The sequence below is a fragment of the Neolamprologus multifasciatus genome, chromosome 12, assembly GCF_963576455.1.
Source record: "Neolamprologus multifasciatus chromosome 12, fNeoMul1.2, whole genome shotgun sequence".
Classification (NCBI taxonomy): domain Eukaryota; kingdom Metazoa; phylum Chordata; class Actinopteri; order Cichliformes; family Cichlidae; genus Neolamprologus; species Neolamprologus multifasciatus.
In genome coordinates, this window is record NC_140450.1 from 4,504,874 (window position 1) to 4,520,919 (window position 16,046).

The 16,046-nt window shown below is 39.4% G+C and overlaps 1 protein-coding gene across 6 annotated transcripts in view; it reads left to right on the forward strand.

The window, feature by feature from the left end:
• fras1 (Fraser extracellular matrix complex subunit 1) overlaps positions 1–16,046 on the forward strand; it is a 352,607-nt gene that overhangs the window by 258,709 nt on the left and 77,852 nt on the right. For all 6 annotated transcript variants that reach the window (XM_085180995.1, XM_085180996.1, XM_085180998.1 and 3 more), the window contains 6 exons: positions 3,328–3,444; positions 5,677–5,791; positions 9,350–9,487; positions 10,975–11,007; positions 15,505–15,636; positions 15,742–15,870. In XM_085180995.1, the coding sequence (XP_085037121.1) occupies positions 3,328–3,444; positions 5,677–5,791; positions 9,350–9,487; positions 10,975–11,007; positions 15,505–15,636; positions 15,742–15,870 (664 nt within the window). The remainder of the gene's footprint in view (positions 1–3,327; positions 3,445–5,676; positions 5,792–9,349; positions 9,488–10,974; positions 11,008–15,504; positions 15,637–15,741; positions 15,871–16,046) is intronic.

The following is a 16,046-nucleotide window of genomic DNA, read 5'->3' on the forward strand; positions in this document are numbered from 1 at the left end:
TTGTGCTCACTTGGCTTGTCTAACCTCCCTAATTACTCTTAGTGTGTTTATAGCCCTTATCTCTCGTTAACCCTTGGTCACATCAAACTGTTTGCCTGCTGCCATGATCTTAGTCCCTTGTGTTCCATGAATTTTTTACACCTTTAATGAAAGGTTGTTTTAAGCTTCAAGTCTGCCTGTTTGCACTGGGGTCATAGTTCTTCCCAACTACAACACTTTATTAAGATCCAGAGTTCTGGGAACTTGGATTTTTGTGTTCACTTAACTACAATATTGACATGAACAATAAAATTGTTGCCTCAGAGGCACGCTTTCAAACAGAAAGCGTTTATTTGGCATTTTCAGACTTTTCAATTTCATTCAATTTAAATAGCACCAAATCACAACAACAGTCACCTCAAGACGTTCTATAGTGTAAGGTAAAGATCCTATAATAATACAAACCGGAGACCTTTCATGTGTTAGGCAATCTTACAACCCTACACTATGGGAAAAAAAATAATTAATTAATTTTCTTTCATGACCCACTCCACTTAGAAAAATCCTGCAAAACACCCTGCTTACCTTACCGTTCTCTTTTAACTTTTTTTGTCCATATTGATGTTTTGATGTGTATTCCCGTTGGATGGTGGTCCTAAATTTTATTTAAAGTGGTATTAAAAGGTCTCAGAAGTCTTACATTTAACGTGTAGCAGTCCTGCAGTTTTCTGGCAGCAATAAAGCTGCTGAATCTTTCTTTGGAAGTCTCATGGATTGGATTTTAAACCTTATGAAGATTATAAAATAGGGTATGTCTTTTTATGTTGAAGCAAATCAACATGATCAATAATTTTCTGCAGCAGCGCCAGCTTCAATAAATCCAGCTGACTCAACACTGCCTTTCATGACAACACATTACTTGTGATTGGTGCCGCTGACTCCAGGCTTCATGCTGCTCCTACATTACTTCTGACTGACAAAGTTGACTACAGGTTCTTGAACTTTCCTTCCTGCAAATGCCACTGATGTGACAGGAACAAGCTGCAGCGGAATAAGTAAGTGGGGACAGAAATTGGCTTTTAGAATGAACAGCCAAGGCTTCTGCCTCTGCATGTCTATCAGGGGACTAAACTATTTATGGCTACATACGTTAGAGGGCTCGAGTAAGACAACAGTGCATTCGCTTAAAAGTTTTCAAAAGTGTTGCGTCAGCAGACAGGAAGAGAGCTAAATTTCAAATCTGGTTTCGTTCCAGTGAAGAACACAGAGACAATTATCATCTTTCTCTATTTAGCAATTCAATTAGTATAATCTTAAATTCTAATTAAAACGATCAGCTGCTTCACAAACACGCAGAGAGGTCAAAGGTTATAGACTGAACTGACTAACAAAGACACAGATACTTATACATAAAGTACTGTAATTAAGTACCAAAAGTAAGGGACAGAGTTCAACACAGTGAGCTGTAATATAATTTAAATAATTCAAAAAGTTTAGCAACAGCGACTCGAGCATCAATCAAAGTGGCCAAGCCTCTAACTCCAGTTTTCATATGGATGACCTTTAGTTTTGAAAGGATATTAGAGAGAGAGAGAGAGAGTCAGGGGGAATGACGCACAGAAAATGGTCCAGGGAAGACTCGAGCATCAGGCCTTTGCACGCTTTGAGCATGTGGGTTATCTGTTCTCAACCAGGTGAGCAGCGTCTACAACTGTTTCATTCCACTGTCAGTTTGAACATTTAATATGGGAGCCAGCCTTAAGTGGACATGAGAGGAAGTCCAGTACATGCAGTACCTGACATGTTCATGGCATATATATATTGAGATATAGATATATTTATAAATATATAAAGGTCCATTGGGTTTCCGGACCGGCAATCCGTGGAATTACCAAAAATAGAGAGGGGATAGCTTAACGTGTGAAACAGGACAAGCCTGCCGTGTAATCCATTTATTTCAACAAAGTAACTGTATTCTAATTTTCACCTGTTAAACGGTAACTGTAACGGAATACAGTTAATCATTTTTTGTATTTTACACACGTAACGCTGATACGTAAATTCCGTTACTCCCCAACACTGTAGATATATGACATTAAATAAAACCCAAGGATGCAAAATCACCAAAGCATAGATTAAAATGTTACCATATAACATATTAAACAAACATCAAATATCTCTTTAGAACTAAAATGCAAACGCAGAAACAAAATCACTAAAACACAGACAATAATGCTGAACCACTTTTCATTTTGCTTAGCCGAACAATCTTTTATACAAAAGTCAAATAAGTGCAAATGTAATCACAAGTACACTTACTACACCACAGAGTAAATATCTCTGACATCACACATCCTAAACCAGATCTTTAGCCTGAAGTTCTAAAGTTTGTATTCATCAATGCAACAACATGATTGGCTCCTGTGTTTCCTGGTTCAGCTGCTGATTGGCTCTCAGACGTGGAACGACCACCATCTTCAGCATTTCAGGATTTTCCCTCAGATTTCGTTTCTGGCTTCTTTGACTGTTTTATAAAGTGTGTGATACACGGGTGTTATTCCAAGTTATTATTTTACCCACTGAATATTTTCCTTGCAACACAAACAGTAACTGCACGTGAGGTGACATTTCCACAGTTGTTCAGTAAGAGAGATGACAAATTATTTTTAATTTGCAAGTGATTACTTTAAGTTTTTACTTCACAGACACATCAGCCTGAAGCATATGTTGAGAAACAGAACAGCTGTCCACTGCTGTCAACACAAAGAGCAACATGCTCCTTAACAAAATCCCTCAAAGGCTCCATCTGCGTCCTTTTTTAAAAGTCTTGAAACACGTTTAGTGTGGATTTCAGAACATCGTTTAGGAGCAAACAGCAGTGGTGTGGCTTCAGAGTAATAACTCCTCCAATGCTGAAAGAAAAACGAAAACACGAGCTGAATTTTACTCAGATCGACGTCTCTTTTTTAATATTCTCACGGTGTAGGCAGTGATTTATGAAAAGAAGCACACTGAGTCTCTGTGGCTCGTTCCTGCAGTGCAGCCTGATGCCAGGCTCACTTTATGTTCCTGTTCAGTTATTAGACTGCAGCTTGTTTTCATCAAAGCGGTTGTGTCTTACTTCTGGTGGTTCTCAGGAGTATATCATCAGCTGTGTCACTCAGAAATTAATTATAATATGCCTTTGCAGTGGAAAAACAAGACATTTTTTCAGCTGGTACGCTGCAGATTGAGACTTAAGGCTTCAAGCCTTACAGTGAGCAGAGGAGCTAAGGATGCTGAGGTGGATGGAGTTTGTTGAAGATGCGGCTCTCATATAGGAGGCTGTGTACCTGTTTGTCTGTGCAGGTTTCCACAGAGGCAGAACCAGTCGTTCAGAGCGATGCTCAGACCTTCACCATAGGAGTCATGCCTCAGATCCCAGGATTCCCACAGCTGGCCCCCGACTGCGACCTACAGATCACGGTGAGAGGAAAAACACGCAAAAAGACACCATGATGGAAGCCATGACATGCTGTATGAAAGTCTTAGAAAACAATGGCTTCAACAACAGATGATGTTGTTATTGTCAGTTATACAGCTACTATAATGCACATTCTTTTTTTTATTTACTCTGTAGACCCATTATTTGTATTATATTCAGCTTTTTACATGAAAATGTCACATTTAGATTTTCACCTCTTAAGCCACTTTATTTTATTGTTCACTGTTTTGGCTGCTGTAACACAGTAAAATACATTTTTCCTTATTTTTCACTAAACTACATGATTATTTGTGAAAACTCAGCAATAGTTTTGACTGTGAATAACCATCAGTTGATCTTTTTGGTTTCTAGTCTGAAGTAAAAAACAGATCCGAAGTCAAAGTCACGTTACTGTCAGCAGCACGTCCTCAGACATCGCCCTGACATCCTTTCTGTATGTTTTCCTGTTAAACAAACCCCCCAAAAATGTTGCTTTTGAGAAGATTAAGAAACTTATGAGAAGATGCTTAGCGACCAGAGAGACTGGTGACCTTTCACCCTGAAATCTGTTTCTCATTCCACTGAGCTGAGTGACTGTAAGATATGTTTGCACTGATTGCCGATCACGCTTCGCAAGTAAATACGTTACTCCTCTGACACACCTCTCATCTGTGCAGAACTGCGCTGAACACATTCCCAACCGGAAGTACAGATACCGAGGTGCATCATGGGTAACGTAGTCTAAAACAGTTACAGTGAACAAGCGGACTTTTAACAGTGACCTTGACCAGGTAGCACCAAAGGTTTATAATGCTGACAGCAGAGGGCAGAGAGGTCACCATCTGACCAATCAGAAAGAATTTATACATAAATAAATGTGCAGTCTGCTGTATATTGTTCATTGGATGTACATTCAGCTACAGAAATGTTGACTGTGGAGATAATTCAGCAAAATCCATGTTTAAAACTCGACTGTGTAAAGTTAATTTATAAAGTCTCGTACTCGACACAGCGTTGATTAAAAAAGGAGACATTAGAGTGGCTGCAATAATTAGCGACTCGGACGGCGTATTAGAGCTTTTGAAGGTAATAAGAAAATGTAAGTGGTCTGGGGAGAAAAAACCTTCAGATTTTGAGATTAAAGTAATAAATTTGTGAGGGGAAAAATGACAGGACGTTTAAGAGAATAAAACTCATAATATGTGAGTTTTTTTCTTGTACATTTGTAAGAGAAAACTTCAGAAATTTTAAAGACAGGAGCTCATAAATTTACAAGAGAAAAGATCACAGTGAGGTTGAGAAAATGAATTTATGAGAAAAAAGGATTTATGATAAATGGAAATGAATTCACATGTTTCAACTTCTGGGACCAATAAATCATACAAATCATTTCTAAACACCAACAGCACAACACAACACATTATTTCAGCCACAACATCAAATCACCAACTCGCTTTCATTGTGGCGAGTTGGTGTAAGTCCACGATGGAGTCCTCCATCAGGGTGTGAGACGAGCATGTGGGGAATATCTATAAAGTGCAAATCCAAAAAAACGTAACATCAATATTTAAGATTGATTTTATTTATGAGGAGAGAAAAACACAAATTTATAAGAAGAAACTTACAAATTAGTCCAAGAATTCCCACTAATATTCAATTCAATTCAATTTTATTTATATTGCGCCAAATCACAACAAAAGTCGCCTCAAGGCGCTTCATAGATACAGAGAAAAACCCAACATATGACCCCCTATGAGCAGCACTTTGGCGACAGTGGGAAGGAAAAACTCCCTTTTAACAGGAAGAAACCTCCGGCAGAACCAGGCTCAGGGAGGGGCGGGGCCATCTGCTGCGACCGGTTGGGGTGAGAGATGATAATAGAGTGCAGTGTCACCAAAATGACTACACACACCCAGGTTGTCCTGTTAGTCACACAACAATTAGTTACAATTACAATTCGTTTTTTAAGTATTGATCTGAATAATTTGGGTTTTTTAAATTGTGAAGTGGCTTTGGTGACATTATGCTGTATTAGTGGGTTTGTTTTGGCACATTTTTGAGTTTCACTGTGAAAAGGGAGCAGCCAAAAGTTTGTTCTTGCATCTTACAACTTTTTTAGTTTTGGTGAAATGCTTTCGATCCTAAAGAGACTCCTTCTCCTAGAAATAGAGGATATAGAAGCTTATGTTTACCTCGTTTCTCACCTTAACGTGTGTGTGTGTGTGTGTGTGTAGGCTCTGGAGGATCAGGTGACAGAGATAACACCTTCAGCGCTGTCCTTCGTCGACTCTGAGACTCCCAGCGAGAAGCTCATCTACAGTATCACCAAACCTCTACCATCGGGACAAGGTCAGCCACACACACACACACACACACACACTCGTGCAGCTTTTCCCTCATAATGTGGAAAAGATTAAAAGGATTAAAATCTAACTCCTGTCAGGGGGTAGGAGCCTTATAACTAGATACAGTGGGTAGGTTTCTGAGTTAATGTTTGATTTTCAGCTCAGAGCTGGAGAGGGAGAAGTTAAAGTGTCAAGAAGTTATACTGTTCCTCATTAATTATCACTTAAACAGTCACAAGTCGGGTGCTGTGAATCCACAATTTGGTGGGATGGAGCGGTGCAATGAGGCAAAAGTTTCTTCCTGTTGTTGGGGGGTTGTTATAAAACTGGAAAACTCTTTGCATCCAGAACATCTGTGGAAAAATAGATAGACACCTTACAGCCAAATTTTGGTCAGACACATAATCCACATGGTAGTGCTGTCATATCAAAATTAGACATGATTAGACCAAATTATGTGTCACAGAAAATGAGCCAATTTACCGAGGCTGCAAAAACATAACCAAACACACGTGAAATGCACAGAGACACAGAGTAAAGGGTTCCTTAGCAAAGCATGCTGGGAAGCCTGGACTGTGTATGCACACAGAAGGCTGATTAGTGATAACCACAGCTGGGGAATGAGACACAGGCACAAACAATCAGGACACGAATGAAAACCCAAATCAACACAAGAGGAAACTAGCTGTCCGAATAAAACAGGAAGAGAGCTACGACCCCAACTGAAACAAAAAGACACTGAAATACAAACGAACGAACTGAGGGGGAGAATGCAGAAATTGAAGAATTCACAACTACTCCAACACATGAAGCAGAACTTCATAATCCAGGCACACTAATGCTCAGAATACTAGAATAACAATGAATCAAAACACGAGCCTGCAAAACAGAAATGTGATGACCAAAACCACAAAAGATGAAATTAGTATTGATGAGAATAAACCAAAAATGTAAAGCAGCTGTGAAAATGGACAGAAAACTACAGAAAATCATGAGAGGAAGCACCAAGGCTCAGAGTTTTTACCTGAGATGTGCAAATAGGTGCAGAGAACAGGAGTTTTATACTTGTCTGGAAGTCTTACATTATCTAAAATGAGGACTAAGTACAGTCATATCTTTTGGTATTAGAGGATAACAGAGCACTGCAGACTTGTCTTGTTCTTTCTGAGTAAGGCATTACTTCTTGTTAATCTCTTGTTTGCTGAGGAGTTGAAATGTTGTTACATTTTATTATGGGTACATAATGCATGAGTCTTGTTACAGAGTTATTTGTACCTCGTTAGAGGAAAACGTTACTTTCCTGCAGGTTGAGACCTCGTAGTGCTCAGTGGAAGTTACTCTAGGGAAGCTATCAGGACATCACATCCATGTTTGTTTATCACACGGTTAATTTGTCGTTTGATCAAAGAAGTAGGTTAAAAAGTACGACTGATCATGTTTTTTTAAGACTTGTCACCCAAAATATCCCTTTAAAATGTTGACCTTTATTTCATGTTGTGTTTAATAACGAGGAAAAGAGGAACAAAGTACATGCACATCATGTTACGACACACTTCTCTTGTAATGTGTCCAAATTAGTCTCCAAGAAAGTCATTTTCCCTAGAGTGGTTTTAGCTTTGGATAGTGGCATCCTTCCAATCCCATTTTCTGCCAATTATCCGGATCAGTTTGCAGGGATAGCAGTGAAAGCACCTCCCTCTCACCAGGCACCTCCTCTAGCTGCTCGGGGGGATATCCAGCCAGCTGAGAGATGCAATCTCTCCGTTGCCTGAAGCACCTCATCCAAGAGGCTGGACCACCTGAACCACCTCAGCTGGCTGTTTTCGATGTGGAGCAGCAGCTCTGATCTCTACCAGCAATCTTGGTTTTGTTCCCAGCTCACAACAGTAGGCGAGCGTTGCAGCATGCATGGACCAGTACATCAACACAGACTCGTACTGCAGCCGTATCATTTATATCACACCTGGATCTGTGGTCACATGTGGCCTCATTTCAGTTTCACCAAGTGAACCAGCTGTGTAAAGGCTTATCGAATGTGTTACCCACCAACCTCAGTGTTTAACTCACTATTTTAAAGGATAATCCAGATGTAATTTAGTGTGTTACAGCACAAGTGTTGTATATTTTAGTATATTAGATCATAATTTATGTGTAAGGAGCCTTATGAGGCCACAACTGTGTTTGTTCCCATGCTAATAAAGACCATATAAAGTGCATCTTGTTACATTTTATTAGTGTATAATGAAATAAAGTGAGACTACAAAGTTTAGGAAGGGGGATCATGTTCTGCAGAGCACTTAACTGTAATGACTGGCTCAAGAGTTTGGCTTTTCCCAGCTTGGAGTCGCAGAAACTACCAACCTTCTGCTTCCAAGTCTGCGTCAGTAGCGTCGCCGCCCTCCAAAGTAATTTCATTATCGTCTTTCCGTGTATAAGGATGAGCATTGCTTTCATTTTTACAGAATTTAATGTGCCGTTCAGACATTCATTTCATCGCTGGACCATCTGTCAGAGTGCTGCATCATTTTCAGCTCTCTGTCTAATGAAAGAGAAAAGCGATTTACAATGGGTCATATTCATCAGCTAATGGGCTGATAAATTTGTGTGTAGACTTTTTGAACGGAGCCAAACGGAAGGAGGAGGAAAACTTCTGTTTTTGTGGGAATATTTTTCATGATTTTTTTTAGGTTTGTTTTTAAAAAACCCTTAAAGTTTTAGTTCTTTTTAGTTAAATGATAGTATATTGGTCAAAATACGTTTGAAGTTTCCTGTTTTCTGTAAGAATAAAGTTGGAAGTTAAAGGATTTCACCAAATATTTTCAGAGGGAAGAGCTGTTTGGGAGAAATTAGCATCCTTATTGTTTCAATTAAAGCAGGGCATGCAGCTTTCCTTTCTACAAGGTAGCTAACAGTCTTCTAACAAAGTCTTATAAGACAGTTTAGCGCACTGGTTGAGCAGATGATCATATGGGCTGGACTCTGACCCACTGCTCTTTATTGTCCCTCCTCTATCTGCCATTTTTCCTTTTCCTTTCCCCAAAATATATCTTTAATAAGACTGATGAAATAGAAATTGGCACATTTCTAACACTGAACTATAATCTTGCCAAGAACTCTAAAGGCTGGTAAAGTCATTCACTCTAACTAGCTTTTTTTTTCTTTAAATTTAAGGCTTTTATCTTTAATAGTTTTTGTGATATTCGTGTTTAAATGTTGCCTCAGACTCCAATGTGCAAAAACCTCCTGGGTACCTCGTATCTGAGGTATTTGGGGCATGTCCGGCTGGGAGGAGACCCCGGGGCGAGAACACAGGCTTGGGAACATCTCAGTGTCCTCTGAGAGGCGCTGGCAGAGATGAACTGGGGAGAGGGACGTCACAACATCTTTGCTCAGCCCCTGTGACCTCACATCCTGCATTTCTTTATTTCCTTTATTAATGTTTTATTAATCTTACTTCCAGCCTTATTCTCAGCATCTTTAGTGACCCGGTCAGCTCTCTGTACTGTTTCACTTGCTACACGCTCAAACAAAATCTCATCATGTGCTGATTTTTTGTTTCCAGGGACCATCGAGCATCGGGACAGGCCATACACACACGTGCAACATTTCACTCAGGCTGATGTGAATAACGGCAAGATCATCTACAGACCACCGCAGGCTCCATCACACCTCCAGGAGCTCTACCAGTACTCCTTCACCGGTAAGATGCTACTCACACTTCACCTCCAGCTCCTTTATGCACCAGATCAGCCAGATGTACTTAATTCAGAGACCTGTCACTGAATTACGCTGTTTTACCTCTTTGATTGTTTTTGTTTAAACTATCTGTCGATTAGTTTTCCTGAAAAATCAAACATAATTCATGTCAAGCAGCTGACATGAGTTATTTTAAACTTTGCCCGCTACAAGTACTTTGAAGGAGTGATCTCAGCTTTATAACACAAGAGCTGAAGTTTATCTAATCTCAGTGGCGTCCACTGTCACTCACTGTGCTGTTTATTAAAAGCGCACAGCACTCATTGCACTTTAATATTTAATATATGAAATATAATAAGTCTCACTTCACTGGTTCAGTTTGTTGTTGTTTGTCTATCACTACATTATAGAGCTTTGTAAGTAAACCGAATGCTCATGTTGTAAACACGAAGCTTGCAACTAAAATAAAGGGTTTGAATAGTCTTATCCACTGACAGACAGCATTTGCACCAAGGTTCAATAATCATTTGCCGTTAGCAGCATCCACACGTCGTATCAGAGCCTGAGGGTCACACAGGTGCTATCAGTAAACAGTCAGTGTCAAGTCTGAGTGTTTTTTGATTTGTTTTAAAAAAACAACTCTCTACCAAAGCTGGATTCTTCCATCATCTCCTCCTTTTCACCTGGATGCTTTTAATAAAATGGTCACTCTGGGCTAAAATCATGTCTTTAAAACCCATCATGACAGTCCACTTTCTGGTCATTAATTTGAGACTTTAATCTCTAATTATATTACACCTATTTGTTATAAATTGTGACTTTGCCCCCACTCAGAGTGGACCTCGTCTACACTGGCTAACTGTTAGATGTAAAAACAGATATCCTAACAGCTTTTAAAGACTTACGTGGCTTTAATAGTTTGTCTAATTACATCTGAGCTTCTGAAAATGGGAGACTGTGTGTAAAAATTGTTAAACCCCTCAAACTTCAATCACATATTGATTGCTTGTCCCAAAACAAATGGTCCTAACTGAACATTTATATTACAGTATTACATGTTAATCATTATTAAAGTTTGAGTCTTTAGTGTTTCTGTCTTTTATTGCCACTCGTGATCACATTTATTCTTGCAAAGCTTTAAAATTAGCCTTGCATGGTTAGTATTTGAAGAGGTGGATGGGTTGGACAAGGAAGAGCAGAGTTTTAGCATTTCGAAAAAAATCAGAGGACGCCAAGATGTTTCCAGAAGCACAGACCTCCGTTTAAAAAGATCTTCCATAATCCGAGATCAAAGCATACTTTTATTTTCTTAATCTGGGTTTATGGAGCTCCAGTGGAAGCTTTGCATCAGTAAATCATCCTCATTGCCTCTGAGTTTATACAGTATGGGCTTTTCTCTTTAGTGAAGCGCACCGTCACCTCTGCATGAATCATGTTTTTTACTTTTATCACTTCCTGGCTGTAACTCCTTTCTTTGTTTAACCCCAACAGGCCTGCCGGAGTCGCTGAGCGTTTATTTCACAGGTAAATACTTCATCTTGCTGAATTTAAAAAGTAAGAGGAGGAAGAAGACAGAAGAGAGGCAGTTTGTCTCCTCCTCACCCAGTCCTCTTTCTTCTTCTTCTTTTTTTACAAGCTCTTCTTTCTCATCTTTTTCATTGTAAATCTTCTCTCAATCCTCACCTCCTCCTCCACACTCCATTTTCTCCTCCCGTTTCCTCCCCTCTGCTATCAATTCCTTCTTTCCCTTCTTCACCTCCTTCAACTTTTCTCCACCTATCCTTCTTCTCTGTCCCCCTGTGTCTCCTTTAATTAGTTTCTCTCTCATTTCCACTTTTATTTCAGTTCCTTTCTTAATTATATCGCTTTCCCTTTTCAGTCCTAAAGTTCTCCTTTTCCCTCTTTTCCACCGTTCATTTTAGATTCTTCTCTCTGAATTTCACCTCTGTTTTGCTCCTCTCCTACTCCTGTTTCCTGTTTCCCCTCTCCTCGTTTTTATCTTCCCCATAAATGTTCCTCCCCTTGGATTTTTCCTCACCTCTTATGTTTTTCCTGTTCTATTCATCTTTCTCTCAGCTTTTAAGTTCATCACCCCTCTAATCTCTCCTCTTTTCACACCCAGTGCTTCTCTCCATCCTTTTCTCCTCTTTCGCTCCTTTGCCATTACTACACTGATCCACTTCAACTGAAGTCTTCAGATCCTTTATGATTCTCTGTTCTCAAACTTTGACCTTGAACCTTAAGATAAAACAATGCTTACTGAACATTTGGAAGAGTGCCATCACCCTCTAACTCCACCCCAACAGCAGTCTGTGTTTACAGGTGTCACCAAAGTGTTTTTCACTTTAGTGTCGGCCCTCGGGAGCACATGATGCTTTCAGCTGCAGTTATCAGGACACTGTTGCTGATCTGCAGCGCAGAAGATAAATTACATTCACCTGAACAGCTGCTGTACGCGCTCAGATATTGTTTTTATATTTAATTTGAGCATTTAAATTTTTTTAGCAGGTTCATACCTCTTGTCTTCTTCATTATGTAATCAGCAGACTAGCCAGTTAACTGATTAGTTACAAGCACACCTTTCATTAGTAATCAGCTTTTGTTAATTACGTGCATTTGCTGCTTTCCACTTTAAATATTTTTTTAGAAATTCGTTGTGTGGACGACAAAAACACGGTGGCAGTTTTCTGGCTTTAATCCGTTCCAAATTATTCATCAGCTCTCAAACTGAGACATTAAGTGGAACTTTCGCTCACTGCGCTGTTTCTGTTCTGTTCTGGTGTTTAACTTTAATGACAGGAGACCTGGAGGCTGAGAAAGAAAAAAAACAAACGCAAAAACAGGCACCGGTCATACATGTGAATGGTAGCGAACCAAACAAGTCTGCAAGGAGTAAACAAAGGAAAATTCCTGGAAAAAATCCAGGAAAGGTCGTACACAAGAGGAATATAACTAAAAACAGGAGTGCTGGAAGGCTTGGCTAAACAAGGGAAAGATGATGCATCAGCGAGCACAGAGATGCTGCAAATATATAGAATAAATAAATAAGAGTCATAAAGGAAGTAAAGACAACAGTGTGATCAGACTAAGACTTCCAAAATAAAACAGGGAATTGCTTAACAGACACACAACACTGAATCCACTTGTGAGTTTAGACTAATTACAGTGAATTACAGCACAGCTAACAGCTAAACAGCTAAACAACCCTCCAAAAAGCAATAACACCAGTTTTATTGTATTGAATCTGACAGACAAATGATTGTAATAAGTCTGTATTGCAGTTTAACTCAGTTCAAACAAAGGTCACTCTACTTACACTCTAAGTGCAAACAAACTCTTACTATGATAAACTATAAATATTGCAGCTCTCAGTCAGCTGAGCCGTGTGAATAAGTTTTCATCAAGTGTCAGGATTTTATGGTGTTTCCAAGAAATCACCCTCTCAGTTATTCCAATTACTCTAAGTGATGAAAGTTTATTCAACATTAAAATTAATAACTGTGGATAAAACACTTCGTAAGCAGTCATGATTGGATTAATCTTAATCAGATTGATGACTTCATTCATGTTCATCAGTTTAACCGTGTACTTTGTGTCTGTGCTCATTTAGTTTTTCTTCATTCATTGATGCAAGCATGAACTGTAATAATAAATGATTTAAAATGATAATGTTGGTTCAGCTTTTAACACGCAGACAACAAAAACAGCTCCTTATAGCACAGAGTGTGCCTCATATCAGGGTAAGCACTGATGGTTAGTGCTCACCCTGTTCAACCACGATCCATCATTACTGCAGCAAACACAAAATTCATTCTAAGAACTTCTACTTGTGGTTAAAAGTTACAGCAAATAAATGTTGTTTTAAAAGTTTTGTAGTTTTATTTGTATCTTCATTGAAATGCCATTCCTCCATAGCCCTGTACAAACCTGTGCTTCTAAATGAATTGGTTCTTACTATGAGTATCTACAGCAGGGGTCTCAAACTCGCGGCTCGGGGGCCACTTGCGGTCCGCGTCACCCCTACTTACAGCCTATATATTGACGTGAAGAAATATAAGCAATTTAGCCACTGAAGTTACTTTTTTTGTTAGGTAGGATTTGTTTGTTGTTGAGTGCAATGTTAAAATAAGTTCTTTATGAATGTAACATGAGCAGAGAGCACAAACATGTCGAGGGATTGGCTGTGTTAGTTCACTGAGAGAGTCAAAAACTAATGTGCACACTTATGTCTGCGCTTTTATTTTGTTAAATACGAACAAGATTGTAGCAGAAGTGCTGCCACGTGTCCGGCCACAAAGAGAGTACAGATTTGTTTATTTGGTAGTTCAATGAACGGCTTCAGTTAGTTAAGAGTGAGAAAATGATGCCTTCACATTTGCAGTTTTGTCTTGTTATGCAATATTTGAAACTTTAAAAAACACAAAACATGACTTTTTTGTAAATATTTGTGGGTGTTTTCTTGTTTGTTTGTTTTTTGTACAAGTTGAACACTAAAGTGGCCCTAACATGAGATGACAGTGCCGACCCCTGCTCTACAGTGAAACGCAAAGTTTTATTAACAATAACAGGAAATTTGGTAGCAACAATATTTCTAATAAATACGATTTAACAATAAAATCTCTCTAAGTAGCTTCTTGTTTTATTTCAGAGACATGAAAAAGTTAAAGCAATCTGTTTGGGGCTTCAGCATAATTCAGCACTATTGTCACGGTTCTGGGTCGGTTCGACCCAGCATTTTGAGTTTCTGATGTTTTGGTTTATTTTTGCACTATGGGCTGCCCTTTGATACTCTTGTGCTTTGATCGTTATTGGAATTCTAGGTTTCTGTTTAGTCGTGTTTAAGGATTTGTTGCCTCATGTATAGTTTGAGTTCCATGTGTTATTTCCTGTCTGCCTCTGTGTTGAGTCTGTGTGTGATGGTTTCTGGTTTCCTGTTTTACTTTGAAAGTTCATGTCTCATGTCAGTGTGTTCAGTTTTACCTCTCCCCTGTCTCGTTAGCCTGATTTCTCCCAGCTATGTCTCCCTCCTGTTGCCCATTCCCTGATTACTCCCCTGTGTATATAAGCCCTGTGTTTTCCTGTGCTCCCTGTCGCGTCGTACCTTCAACTTGCTGTGTGTTCATGATTTCCAGTCCTCCAGCACCTCAGTTTAGAGTTTTTTTGCTTCTATGAGTCTTATTTTGTGTAGAAGTTTGTCCAGCAATAAAGCTGCGTTTCCAGTTTAAGTCTCGTCTCTAGAGAGTCCTGCATTTTGGCCTGCCTGCCACACGGCTAACCACGACAACTATTGTGGGAATGTCGTTTCAATTGTGGCCCTTCACTTACTTTCACCACAGCACTCATCTAAAACCTAAACGTTTCAGTCTGAAGGAAGAAAATTTGAGTTTAAAATGATCAGAAATGTGTGGAAGAGAGAAAATATCTCTCTGTTGCCACTCGAGTTTTACCCTTGCTGACACAAACAGAAAGGGTATTTGTGTCTCCAGCTGGAATCAAACCAGCAACCTTTTACTTGCCAATTAAATGTGTTAAGAGCTACACCATCAGCGTCACACAGTGGTGAAAACTCTCGGGAATTTTGTCTTTTTAATTCAGATTATTGAAGAATTTGTTATAAGGTAAAACAAAAGAGCAACAAAATAATAAAATCATAATATATTTTTATATAAAGCTGTTTTTTTCCCCTCTCATTTATGTCCAGGTGAAAAAATCAGCACTTGACAGCTTGTTGCTGTTTCAATTACACTCTAACACCTTTTTTGGCTTGATTCTGTTTGTTTTAATTAATAACTTCAGCCTCTATGATGTGCTTTATTTTTATAATCTTGACTCGTAGCTTGTTAAGTTTCCTTAAAAAGATTTCTTTGTGAAGTAAAAGAAGCTGGGAAGCTAATTAGCGGTGATGTGTTAGAGGTGTGCGTTTGTTTTTGTGTCTGTGTGTTTCCTCTGTGTCATGTATGATCTGTGTTGTTGCTTTAATGATATTCTTCTTCTCCTCCTTCTTGCGTGCGCGTGCTTCAGTGTCGGATGGCGAGCACACCACGCCCGAGCTGGACTTTGCTGTCCTGCTGCTGACAAACCACCAGCAGCCGCCGGTGTTTCAGGTTCTGGACCCGCTGCTGGAGGTCAGCGTCAGAGGACAAGCTGCCATCGGTAAGATTATATAAAGGCTCGTACAAAAACTATTTAAGAAGAGAACTTGTTTGAGGGCCGGCTGTTCATGCTTCTAACTCTTCTCCATTTCTGCGGCGCATGCAGGCGGTCAGCAGCTGGCCGTGAGCGACGTTGACACGGCTCCAGATGAGCTGGAGTTCGAGGTGGTAGAAGCTCCCGTCCACGGAGAGCTGATAAAGACTGACGGCAACACAAAGATTCGCATGACTAATGGTAAAGTACAACACTGACACTGCTGGGACCAGAGGAACAGGATGGACATTTATTTGTCTGAATTTAGTTAAGGATCTGTAAATTATCACATCATTTGATGTTTAGCTAATAGATTTTAACACTGCATAGTCACATGAGGCTGGCTCGTAGAGCTCGTGTCATTTTTATTGTTACTT